Here is a 12,376-nt window from a genome sequence, read left to right on the forward strand (position 1 = left end):
CCCCCTCAGAGCACTGCTTTACCGCATTATATCCAAATTTGTGTTATATCAGGTCGCGTTATATCGGGGTAGAGGTGTACTACAAAACTGTAGAATGCTACTTATAATGGGTTACGTAAAATAACATGAAAAAGGTACTCTAAGAAAACAGTACCCCAACTTGAGTAAGCAATAGATCCTCCTCTGACACTACCTGGCAGCACTTAATTTTGAATCCAGGATCTTGCAGACTTGGGGGTTCAAACCTAGCAGCATTGGGATCACCTTAATATGGAATGTCCAGTCTTAGAGATGGAGTTTGCCACCCTGCACCACACTGGCAGCATAGGTTGGATACAAACATTTTCTAAGTGGTTTGGGGATTCTCACCCAAGCACAAGTGTGAGCGTGCAATGGTCTACAGCCGTCTACGAGGCTGTACATCACATGTCCTCTTTGTTGTAAGTGTAGATGAGAAGGGGGCATGGCTACCAAAAAGGAGGAGTGATTGTGATGACATTGCACCATACTAGCTGTCCTAAGCCTGCTGCTGTTCTGCACCTCAGGCTGCTGTAACATGGAATACATAGTTGAGGGCGTGCACAGAGTAGCACCAGAAATATACTGGGAACTAAACGGTTCTTTTGTCTAGCAGAGAAAGGCAGAACAAGAACCAGTGGCTGGAAGCTGAAGCCAGACTCACTCAAGTTAGAAATTAGGCACAAATTTTTAGCATTGAGGGTGGTTAACTGTTGGAACAAACTTCCAAGGGAGATGGTCAACTCTCCATCTCTCAATGTCTCAGATACAAACTGGAGGCCGTTGTGGAAGATCTGCTTTAGCCAAACCTAAATTATTTGGCTCAATATGGGGTAGCTTGGTGAAATGTAATGGTCTCTGATATGCAGGAGGCCAGACCAGATGATCTAGTGGTCCCTCCTGGCCTTAAAACTCTAGGAATCAGAACACCACAAGCAGGGACTTTATGCCAACATTGTACGCTAGTCCTGATTCCCATTGTATGCATTTTGTGAATTCCTGAGGATCTAGTTTTGGCCGGTGTCTACTCTCTTGTGTCTTCTTAGTTCCATATACCTTAACACTGGGACTAATTTGCCACTGCATTATACCAGTTTTACTCATAATTCCATGGAAGCCAATGGAATTATCCCAGCAGGTCACACTGCTATGATGCAGTGGAGAATGTGCCCCATGGTAAATTTTCTGAGGTTCTAAGAGAACAGGCTGGGAATTCCTCAATATCTCAGGTATCAGAGGGGTAGCCGTGTTAGTCTGAATCTGTAAAAAGCAACAGAGGGTCCTGTGGCACCTTTAAGACTAACAGAAGTATTGGGCGCATAAGCTTTCGTGGGTAAGAACCTCACTTCTTCAGATGCTCCCAATACTTCTGTTAGTCTTAAAGGTGCCACAGGACCCTCTGTCAATATCTCAGGGCTCTTGAAAGGAAACATAAAACCATTGTTTATAAAGCATGTAGATGACACAAATATTGCTTGGGTGATCATTAATGATAATTAGCGATGAGCAATCTGGGTCACTTGGTAAACTGGGCACGGCCAAACATATGTTTTAATATGGCCAAACACAAGGTCAGACAGGTAGGGACAAAGGTAGGTCACACTTGCAGGTTGGGAGACTGTGTCCTGGAACGCAGTGACTCTGAAAAGGATTTAAGGATCATGGCTGGTGGAAACCAACTGTACGTGAACTCCCAGTGCGATGCTCTAAGAGGGCTAATGCAGTTCTTTGATGTAGAAAGAGAGAAATATCGAGTAGGAAGATTATATTAGCTCTGTAAGAAGCCTTAGTGAGACCTTGACTGGAAAACTGTGTGAAATTCTGACTTCATTTAAGTATATGGCAACACTACTATTGACTTCAGTGGAGCCAGGATTTTACACCCCGTGTCCAGTTCTAGTGTCCACATTTTAAAAGGGATGTTGAAAAATTGGAAAGGGCTTAGAAGAACCAAGAGATTGATTCAAATACTGGAAATGAGAGACTTACGGAGCTCAGTCTATTTAGCTTATGAAAAAGATTAGGAGGCTACTTGATTATGATCTGTAAATTCCTAAATGGGAAGAAAAATAGTAGAGACCCCTTGTTAATCAAGCAGAAACCAAGGGCTGGAAGTTGAAGCAAGACAAATGCAACTTGGAAATAGACACTAATTTTGAACAAGTGTAATTAACCATTGGAACAGCTTCCCAAGGAATGTGTTGGATTGTCCAGCACTTGAAGTCTTTAAATCTAGATCAGATGTCTTTCTAAAACATATGCTCTTCAGATGATGAATTAATTACAGTGTGAAATTCTCTAGCTTGCATTATACAGGAGGAGAAGTTACATGGTCCCAGTAGTCTCTTTTGGTATCTCTCTTAGTACCCATCTTACTTGTAGTACCTCTGTGCAGCATACGACTTCAAAGGGGTTTTATGTCCTTAATACAAAGAGAGGAAAAATTTTCTTTTCTTTACGTTTTTAAAGCCCTATGTGATTTATTTAGATTGTATGTATCTTTATGTACACGTGGCCTTTACAAAATGAACCTCATGTAATTGTGCATGTAAGTTCAGGTGCCCCAAGTTTACATTCTCACACAAATCAGGTATCTCCCTGTGCACCTGGCCAGTTCTGTGCCAGTTGGCAATATGCATGCACAAACACCTGGTTTATGCACATAAGTTAGGTGCTTGCAAATCTATTGCATAATTTATCTGGAAAAATAAACAGTTGGTTTTGCCTTTTTCTCCTTAGTCTGTCCCCAATGATCTGAGCAATGATACGAGTTTCACAGAAAGTCAAAGTCCCAAAAGGACCGAGAAAGCATCACATATTGCTGTCGTCCTACAGCAGCTCCTGGAGCTGGTAGATCGTTACTGGGATGGAGCTGGGTCCCTCCTCCTCAACAAGAATTTTCTTGGTAAGTTATTTCATTTGAATTTGAATGAATAGTCTAAGTCTGTTTTTGTCTCTCCTGTACCGATCCTCCCAGGCGACCTGAAATGCTTTGGCTTAAACATCAACTGCGTTCTCCCAATTGGCATTTGCGGATCTTTGTCATTTGGATTTCACTTGGTGCAATTTCTGGCTCAAAGGGTAACTTTTCCTGCAGTCCCTTCCTGTTACAAAGTGGTAGCTCCCCATCCTGGAGAATTCTCTTAAGATGTGATAATGTTTCATGTATTGCTGAGCAGTAAGTAATGTTTTCTGTGACTCTGAGGTGTGGTTTTCCTTACAATTGCTGCACAGTATATGCTGTGCAGGTGTAGTGCATAATAGACGTGCAAGTCAAGAAAAGCTGCAGTTCACAAAAGGAGCTAACAACCACTTTAGGCACCTAAATCCCAGAATCAGGCCCCAGGGGGATTCACAAAACTGCTGCTCAACTGCCCCCAAGCCTTGTAGGCTCCTAAAATAATCACTCAGCACCTATATTTTTGCAGTAAGAGTTCCCTAGGTGCCTACGTTTTTACCTCTGTGCACTCACACTGCAGCCACATGCCAGACATCTGGAAGCCTAAGCCCCAGTATGATGCATGAGCTGGGGGAAGAGAGGGATTCTTCTACCTAACTCGCTTGCAGAGCCTGATCTGGTAAGCGTGCTCAGACCTCACCTACCGGACTGGGCTCTGTGATGGGGTGCACTCCCCACACTGGGTCGGAGAGGGCCCAATCAGCCAACTGAGCAGCAAAAGAGGGCGATATAGGCTGAGTGGAGAACCTTGGTTAGAGGGAAGCTCACCTGAGTAGAGGGGGGCTGGGCTAGTATGAACCCAGGAAGCTGGCAGCAGCAAAGGCTGCTGAGAGGAAGTTTGCAATCACCCACTGTTTAGTAGAGAGGGAAGGAGGGAACCCAGCAAAAGAGTAGGACCCTGGGGGCCTGGCCCAGCCCGGAGGGAAGGCTGTACCCCGAAGAGAGCAGCATGGGAAAGAGAGCCTGTGGGACACAGGATAGGAAGCAGCCCAGGGAGTAAGCAGCAAGGTTGGGGACTGAACAGACCTTGGCTGTGAGTCGTGTAGAGGGCAGGCCTGGATTTCCCTACCTGCCACGGCGGAAGTGGCATCATGGGTTAGTGAAAGGGAAGACTGCTGGTGAGAAGGGACTTTGATACACACCCCAGAAGGAGAAACTGCACGGGGACCTGGCCAAAGTGCCGAGTCATGAAGAAGCAGCAGCAGCTCCTGGAGTGAGAGAAAGATTGGAGACCAAGAGATATGGCATGCAACTGCAGTGAGGGATCTTGGCCACACAGAGCCAGGCCCGCTGACAGAAATTCCGGGCCCCAGGACCAGGGCCAGAGCTGTCTCTAGGGGGGCAGGGCCCAGGGCAGAAGTGACAAATCTGTCACTTCCAGGACTGCCTGCGCTGGCCAGTCGCACCAGCCCATGGAGCCCCGCAAAGCGTGGGGCCCCCAAAGCGCAGGGCCCAGAGCAGTTGCGTGTGCCTAGGAGCCCTGCGGCCTGCCTGGGCGATTTAAAAGGGCCTGGGGCTGGCGGCAGCGGACGGGAGCCCCCAGGCCCTTTTAAATTGCCTGGGCCCCTGGGCAATTGTCCCCTTTGCCCCCTCTGTCGGCAGGCCAGGAGGAGGTGCCATCTTGCAGTGAGTAGAGTGCCCCATCACAGGCTCCTATACGTGAACTCACACAAAGCAGCTGGTGGAGAAGGTCCTACCTTAATGTTTAGGGTACTCACCCGGGATGTGGGAGAGCCCGGTTCAAGTCCCCCCTCTGCTTAAGAGGGAGCGGGGATTTGAACAGCAATCTGCCACCTCTCATGTGAGCGCCCTCACCACAGGGCTGTAGGATACTCCAACAGGGGGACTTCCTCACTGGAGTTCTGACACTGGATCCTAGTTCCTCCACCTCCCCCGAGGGTGCTCTGATCACCAGGCTATAGGGTCATGGTCATGCTCTGTTTCTCTGGCCCAATGATCCTTTCGTTATTTATCCAGCGTGGAACAGATTCAGCATTGTGCCGGAGAGAAAGAGAGAACAGGTGAGCATGAGAATAACCCTGTAGCTTGGTGGGTAAAGAACTCATGTGAGAAGTGGGACACCCAGGATTCAGTCCCCCTGCTCCAATGACTTTTTAAATTATGTATCCAGAGTGGAACAGCTTCAACAGGGAACTAACTCCAGCCCAGAAAATCCCATGGCCCAGTGGCTCGGGCAGTCACCTGAGACATAACAGATCCATGTTCAAATCCTTTCTCCCTCTCAGGAAGAGGTGAGACTGGAGCTAGGGGGTCTCCCATGTTCCAGAAGAGTACCTTAACCACTAGGCTAAAAGTTATGCAGGAGCACCTGCACCCCAGCTTCTTGCTAGAATCGTGTAAGCACCTAATGCCAAGAGAGGGTTCACACCTGACAATCCCAGGCAGAGAGAGGCACCTCCCTGCAGCCTAGATTTAGGTACCTATCTCTGTGAGGGGCAGAGCTTAGCACAGAACCCTTGGCATCTCACACTGGGTATTTTAGACAAGGAGTTGCCTAGCACACTGGCTTTTGTGAATCCTATTCTCAGGCATCTGTGTCTCCCCATTCATTGTATAAGGAACCTGGGTGCGGAACTCAGGCTTTGGGAATCCCAGTGATTTTCCAGTCACTTAAAAATAAGGTGTGACGATGCTCAGAATCACCCTTCTTAAGCTCCTCTGTGAATCTAATCCTTAGGGACTGTCAGGGTTCCCGCCCCACTCTGAACTCTAGGGTACAGATGTGGGGACCCACATGAAAGACCCCCTAAGCTTATTTCTACCAGCTTAGGTTAAAAACTTCCCCAAGGCACAAATTCTTCCTTGTCCTTGGACGGTATTGCTGCCACCACCAAGTGAGTTAGACAAAGATTCAGAAAAAGGACCACTTGGAGTTCCTGTTTCCCCAAAATATCCCCCCCAAGCCTCTTCAACCCCTTTCCTGGGGAGGCTGGAGAATAATATACCAACCAAATAGGTAAACAAGGTGAGCACAGACCAGACCCGTGGGTTTTTAGGACCCATCAGATTCTTAAACGCAGAACTTTATTATAAAGAAAAAAGTAAAAGAAGCACTTCTGTAAAATCAGGCTGGAAGGTAATTTTACAGGGTAATAAGATTTAAAACACAGAGGATTCCCCTATAGGCAAAACCTTAAAGTTACAAAAAACAGGAATAAACCTCCCTCTTAGCATAGGGACAATTCACAAGCTAAAACAGAAGATAACTGAACGCATTTCCTTGCTATTACTTACAATTTGTAAACTTAGATGCTTATTTCAGATATGGCTTTAGGAGATGTATTTTTCCTGCCCTGGTCCCTCTCTGTTCCGGAGAGAGCAACAAAAGAGACAAAACAAAAACCTTCCCCCACAGATTTGAAAGTATCTTCTCCCCTTATTGGTCCTTTTGGTCAGGTGCCAACCAGGTTATTTGAGCTTCTTAACCCTTACAGGTAAAGGAGGGATTTTATGCTACCCTTAGGTGTATGTTCATGACAGGTACCAACCAGTATGTCAGAGCTAAACTGTCCAACATTTTAGAATTCATGCCTTTTCTACAGATGTGATACTGTCAAATGTCCAGGTGTATTGATACTTAGAGCTGGTCAGGAATTTCTCAACTAAGCATTTTTCTATCACAAAATTGCCATTTTGTTAATGTTTGGAGGGAAAATGTTTCTAATTTGTCAAAATGGGACATTGACATTTTCTAAATGAAAAAGTTCCAGGTTTTGGTTCAAAATGATTTTTGGGTTCAAAATACTATAAACTAAGTACATTTCAAAATTTAAATAAAAAAGCTTTTCAAACAAAAATGGTTGAAGTCTAAATAAACTGATTTGAAATTATTGAAACAAACAGGAACTGATTTATTTCTGGGGGAGATTTTCAGTCTGAAAATTTTTGAGATTGACTTTTCATCCTGATTCAAGGCCGGACATTTTTTCAAAATCTTGAAAGTTTCCCCATATGGGAAAAACCATTTCCCACCTAATGCTATTGATACTGTCACTAAACAGGAACCCAATGCTCTATTTTTCAGACTCTGCTTTTCCAACCCATTTGTTTTTCTATAGCTCCAGCCCAAGATTTGCTTTTGTATCTTATGGCCTCTACCCCTCCACAGAAGGATGTTCACCTACCAGGTGGGGATAGCCCATCAGTCTTAGCTGGAAATGCTCCCAAACTTCAAAGGACCCAGGTGAAGTATGCTGAGCCATTTGACAGAGCAAACATGGCTTTGGTAGGTGTTTTCCTTCCCTTCCCATGCCTGTCTCATATGGAAACAAGGAGATGAACTTTTCAATAAGGAAAACTTCCTTGTAACATAAAAATCCAAAACTGATCATCAGTACAGCTCATTACAAAGAGGTGTAAATGACACACAAATTGCCTTTTTGTCTGCATTCAAGTGGGATTTGTATTCCTTGAGTCCCACAGTACTGTAGATCAGACTAGACCTCCTGGGAAGTGTCAGTACAGTGGAAGTGTCAAATGTGAGCACATTTTTACTGACAATGCCTTGTGAGAGAAGGATCTATCTTGGATGTGCCTCTGGTGGTTCGAGAGTTATGGTCTTGCATTTGATTTACAATGTCATTTGTTTGTTAAAGGGACATTGTCAGGGAAAAGATGTATATTAAAAATCATCCCTGATCTAAGTCACTAATACCATTTCAGGGGGCAAATTTTCAAAGGCACAAAAGCAGCGAGGCACTCAGCTCCCCCTAAAAGTCATTAAGCTTTCAGCTCCCATCTGCCTTTCATGCCCGGGAAAATCTTCCTCCAGATTATTAAAAATGAAAGAATTAAAAATAATAATTTATCATGTATGTGGTTTGCTTAGTTTTTGCGCTTCATGCAGTGTGACCAGTGAAACAGACTAGTCACTTTTACCTTTGTAGCCAGATGGTTTCATTTTCTGCTTCTTTTGCAGCAGTGCACTAATGACAGTAATAGCCATCACTTTACATATCAGTTTTCATCTTCAGAGCAGTCTACAAACATCAGTCCAGACCTCATCCCTTTGAGCAAGTTAACACCCTGTTACAGAAGGAGAAACTGGGGCAGAGAGGTTTTGTGACTGGCCCAAAGCAAAGGGTAAATCAGGGGCAGGGCCCATGCTCAGGCTGAGAGACCACACTGTCTTGCAATGCTGCAGTGTTCAGGTTGCAGACACTGCAGGGGAAATGTTTATATCCAAAGTTAAAACCTGTTTTCAATTAAATCCTTTAAACAACGTATAGAAAACATTTCAGTTTAAATCCGGTTCCTGACAAAACTTTGAACTATCTGCCAGTGTCCCTTAAGTGCCTTTTGTATTTTATTGGTTTTTAAAGTATTTATTTGGAAATGGCAGAACTCCCCCACACTCTGTTAATGGCTGAGAGCGCCATTTTCCTTTAAGAACGCATTTCAGCCGAGTCTTTAAAAGGCTAGGTGTATTGGCTTTGGGGAAGAGCACAGCCGCACTGCCCCCATTTGCATTCATCACTGCACAAAGGGCCTGATATAATGACCATCAAAACCAATGGAAAGACTCCTATTGGCTTTGACAAAGAGGAGTCCTCGTGGCACCTTAGAGACTAACAAATTTATTTGGGCATAAGCTTTCGTGGGCTAGAACTTACGTCATCAGATGCATGGAGTGGAAAATATAGTAGGCAGGTATAAATATACAGCACATGAAAAGATGGGAGTTGCCTTACCAAGTGGGGGGTCAGTGCTAACGAGGCCAATTCAGTCTAAATGGATGTGGCCCATTCCTAACGGTTGACAAGAAGGGGTGAGTATCAACAGAGGGAAAACTACTTTTTGTAGTGACCCAGCCACTCCCAGTCTTTATTCAGGCCTAATTTGATGGTGTCAAGTTTGCAAATTAATTCCAGACTTAAAAGTGGCCATTCTTCAACAAAAAAACCCTTCAAAAACAGACTCCAACGAGAAACTGCAGAACTGGAATTAAGCTTATGCCCAAATAAATTTGTTAGTCTCTAAGGTGCCATGTTGTTTTTGCTGATATACTAACCCGGCTACTCCTCTGAAACCTATTGGCTTTGGTGGACATTGGATCAGACTGTAGGAAAATATTTAATTTCTCTTAACATGTTTTGATTTTTCAACCGTTTTTGTTTTGTCAAATTCCGGACTGTGTGAAGCAGCAGCAAGCCAAGGGGCAGGAGGAGAGCCATGGGTCATCTTCCCAGTTACAGGAAGTGGACTACACTGCTGCTTCTAATTATTGCTTCAGTGGGACTCACTCACTCACTTACGGTAGGTTCACAAGGCTTGGTTTTGGCTTATTATATGGAATAGGATTGTGTCTGAATTATTCTTTTCTCCTTGCCGGTAAGTGCTGTTATTGCAGCTCTGAAGAATTAGAAATAAGTCCAAGTGTTTGTTTAGATGCTGCTCAACACTAATACCCTGAGAAATGAAGGATCTGTTTTCAGCCAGAAAGGCTGTTCCATCTAATTAGTGGTGTTGTGATGGTTGTCGGGGTGCCCAGGACTGTGAGTCACTGTTACCCCCCTGCCTCTAGCCTGAGGGAGTCTTGCTTGTGGTAACTGGGTGTTAACTTTCAGCCACTCACGCGTTCTCCCCTGGGCTATGCCAGCCCTGGTTATGCCAGCCCTGGCTTCATCTTGCAGGTGAACAAGAGGGGCACTCCAGTCCCCGAGTCCTCTTGAAACATCCCCCTCTGATAACCAGCCCCTGCCAGAGGCTACTCATAGAAATCCCAGATCTTCTGCTCCCAAAGGAGTAGCTTACTAATTTTACCTTAAATCACTGCTCCTGTCTACCACACAGCACTTGTAATAAAACAAGAAAAAGGTGGAACTCCTTGCCAGAGGATGTTGTGAAGGCCAAGACCATAACAGGGTTAAAAAAAGAACTAGATAAATTCATGGAGGATAGATCCATCAATGGCTATTAGCCAGAATGGGCAGGAATGGTGTCCCTAGCCTCTGTTTGCCAGAAGCTGGGAATGAGCGACAGGGGATGGATCACTTGATGATTGTCTGTTCTGTTCATTCCCTCTGGGGCACCTGACATTGGGCACTGTCAGAAGACAGGATTCTGGGCTAGATGGACCTTTGGTCTGACCCAGTAGGGCCATTCTTATGTTCTTTATTTAAGAAGGAATAGAGATTCAGCTATAAACAAGAGTGTGATAGAAACAAATAAACAAATGTAAAACATGAACTAGGGGCTACACTTATTTATGAGTTAGGAAAGGTACCTATTAAGTAGGTTCTTCTTTGAGTGATTGCACATGTCCAGTCCACTGTAGGTGTTTGTGCACTGGAGTGCACAGTTGGCAGAGAGTTTTTACCCTTAGCAGTATCTGTTGGGACAGCCTGAGCACCCTCTGCTGTTGCACATCACGCAGGTATAAAGGGCCGAGCTGCCCCAGGCCCTCCTCAGTTTCTTCCTACCTCCTGTGATAGTTGTTGGAGCGCCCTATCCTTGCTTCTGCAAGTCTCTCTCAATACCTGTATATGATTCCCGTCTATAGTTAGTTAAAAAAAGAACCCGGGTGGCCCGGCCTGGACCCAGCCACAGCGGCCCGGCCCAGCCCAGCCCTGTCACAGAGTGCCCCTTCCCAAACCCAACCCCAGCCCAGATCTGTTGCAGCCGAGGCACCCCACCCTGAACCGAGCCCCGGCCGGACCTGCAGGGGCCAGGCGCCTATCCTCTGGCCCCAGCCCCAGAGCTGCCGTGGCAGGGAGAGGCGCCTCCCCACCCCCCGCCCCAGGTGCTGCTGCGGGGAGAGAGAGCTGCGGGGAGTCCTCTCTTCCTGCCATAGTCCCGGAGCACCCTCCTGCACCCCAAACCCCTCATCCACGGCCCCACCCTGGAGCCTGCACCCCAGCCGGAGTCCTCACACCCCTGCCCCCCAACCCTCTGCCCCAGCCCTGAGCCCCTCATCCCTGGCCCCACCCCAGAGCACACACCCCCAGCCGGAGCCCTCACACCCCTGCACCCTAACCCTCTGCCCCAGCCCTGAGCCCCCTCCCACACTCCCAACCCCTCGGCCCCACCACATTAATTTTGTTATGGGCACCAATATGAAGGTGATGTGTCAAACCACCTCCATATTGGTGCACATAACAAAATTCATTCTGCACATGTGTGGGAAAAATTAGGTGGGAACACTGATAATGAGTCTTGATAAGTTAAGAGTTTTATGTAGATACCTTACATGTTGCCTCTTATGAACAAATACCCTACAAGACCTCTGTTCGGTCTAGTGAGTTTCTCAGGTCTGAGGGACTGTCACAGGCATCTAACGTGATTTAGTGCATACAAATATTACCACTGCACAACTAATGAAGCATTATGCTGATGACCAGCTGTGTCACATGTGCCCCTTCTGGGGCACATCAGAGGATTGGGCAACCAGAACAAGATTGCTATAAATGTAGGGATCAGGAAACACATTAGAACAATACCACCAGAGGACAGACACTCTGAGAACCCTAGGACCTCCCTAATTCCTGTCAGGACTAAGTGAAGGAATACCTTTCCACATATCAGATAGCTTTGACCTGTCTCTATCCCACAGAGGATAATGCACCAGACGGCAGTGGGATTAAGCTTAAACTCATGCTCCCCAACATGAGATCAGTGGCCAGTAATACTGGTAGTAGCCACAATCTCATCTCAGGCAGATTCATAGATGAAGGCTAGAAGGGTCTGACCATCCAATCTGACCTTCTGAAGCAGGCCCTAGAATTCTACCCAGTGAGTCCTACTTCTAACCCAACAATTTGTGGTTGAACCACAGCATACATTTTAGAAAAACATGCAGTCTTGACTTAGACTTCAAATGATGGAGAATTTACTACATCCCTTGGTACTCTGTTCCAATGATTAATTACCTTTGCTGTTAAATTTGTCTTATTTACAATTTGACCTTCACTGACTTCAACTTCCAGCCGTTGGATCTTGTTCTGCCTGTCTGCTAGACCACAGAGTCCTCTAATATCAGAAAGTCTTCTTTCGTAGGTACTTACAACTCATCATTAAATCACCTCTTCTCTTTAATAAGCGAAATAGATTTAACCCCTCTAGCCTCTTGCTGTAAGGCATGTTTTCCAGACTTCGAACCGTTCCTATAGTTCTTCTCTGAGCTCTCTGCACTTTTTCACAATATACAACATCCTTTTAGAAGTGTGAAAACCTGAACTGGACACACTATCCAGTAATGGCCTTACCGATGTCATTCATAGAGGTGATGCCACAACCGTGCTCTTGCTAAGTATTTGCCAGTTAATATATCCAAATATTCTGCTAGCCCTTTTTTAAGCACAGTATCACACTTAACAGGGCCGGCTCCAGGCACCAGGCACCCAAGCTGGTGCTTGGGGCGGCACCTGGAGGGGGGCGGCG

The 12,376-nt window shown here is 45.8% G+C and overlaps 1 protein-coding gene across 1 annotated transcript in view; it reads left to right on the top strand.

The window, feature by feature from the left end:
* Positions 1 to 9,746, top strand: part of LOC113406714 (leucine-rich repeat-containing protein 36-like) — a 10,401-nt gene extending 655 nt beyond the window's left edge. Inside the window, exons 2-5 of the mRNA XM_029911783.1 lie at positions 2,758 to 2,923; positions 7,057 to 7,181; positions 9,142 to 9,253; positions 9,631 to 9,746. Of these exons, the coding sequence (XP_029767643.1) occupies positions 2,758 to 2,923; positions 7,057 to 7,181; positions 9,142 to 9,253; positions 9,631 to 9,746 (519 nt within the window). The remainder of the gene's footprint in view (positions 1 to 2,757; positions 2,924 to 7,056; positions 7,182 to 9,141; positions 9,254 to 9,630) is intronic.
* Positions 9,747 to 12,376: the final 2,630 nt, after the last annotated feature.

This window comes from Terrapene carolina, unplaced genomic scaffold (assembly GCF_002925995.2).
Source record: "Terrapene carolina triunguis isolate 2854851 unplaced genomic scaffold, T_m_triunguis-2.0 Scaffold130, whole genome shotgun sequence".
NCBI classification, from domain to species: domain Eukaryota; kingdom Metazoa; phylum Chordata; order Testudines; family Emydidae; genus Terrapene; species Terrapene triunguis.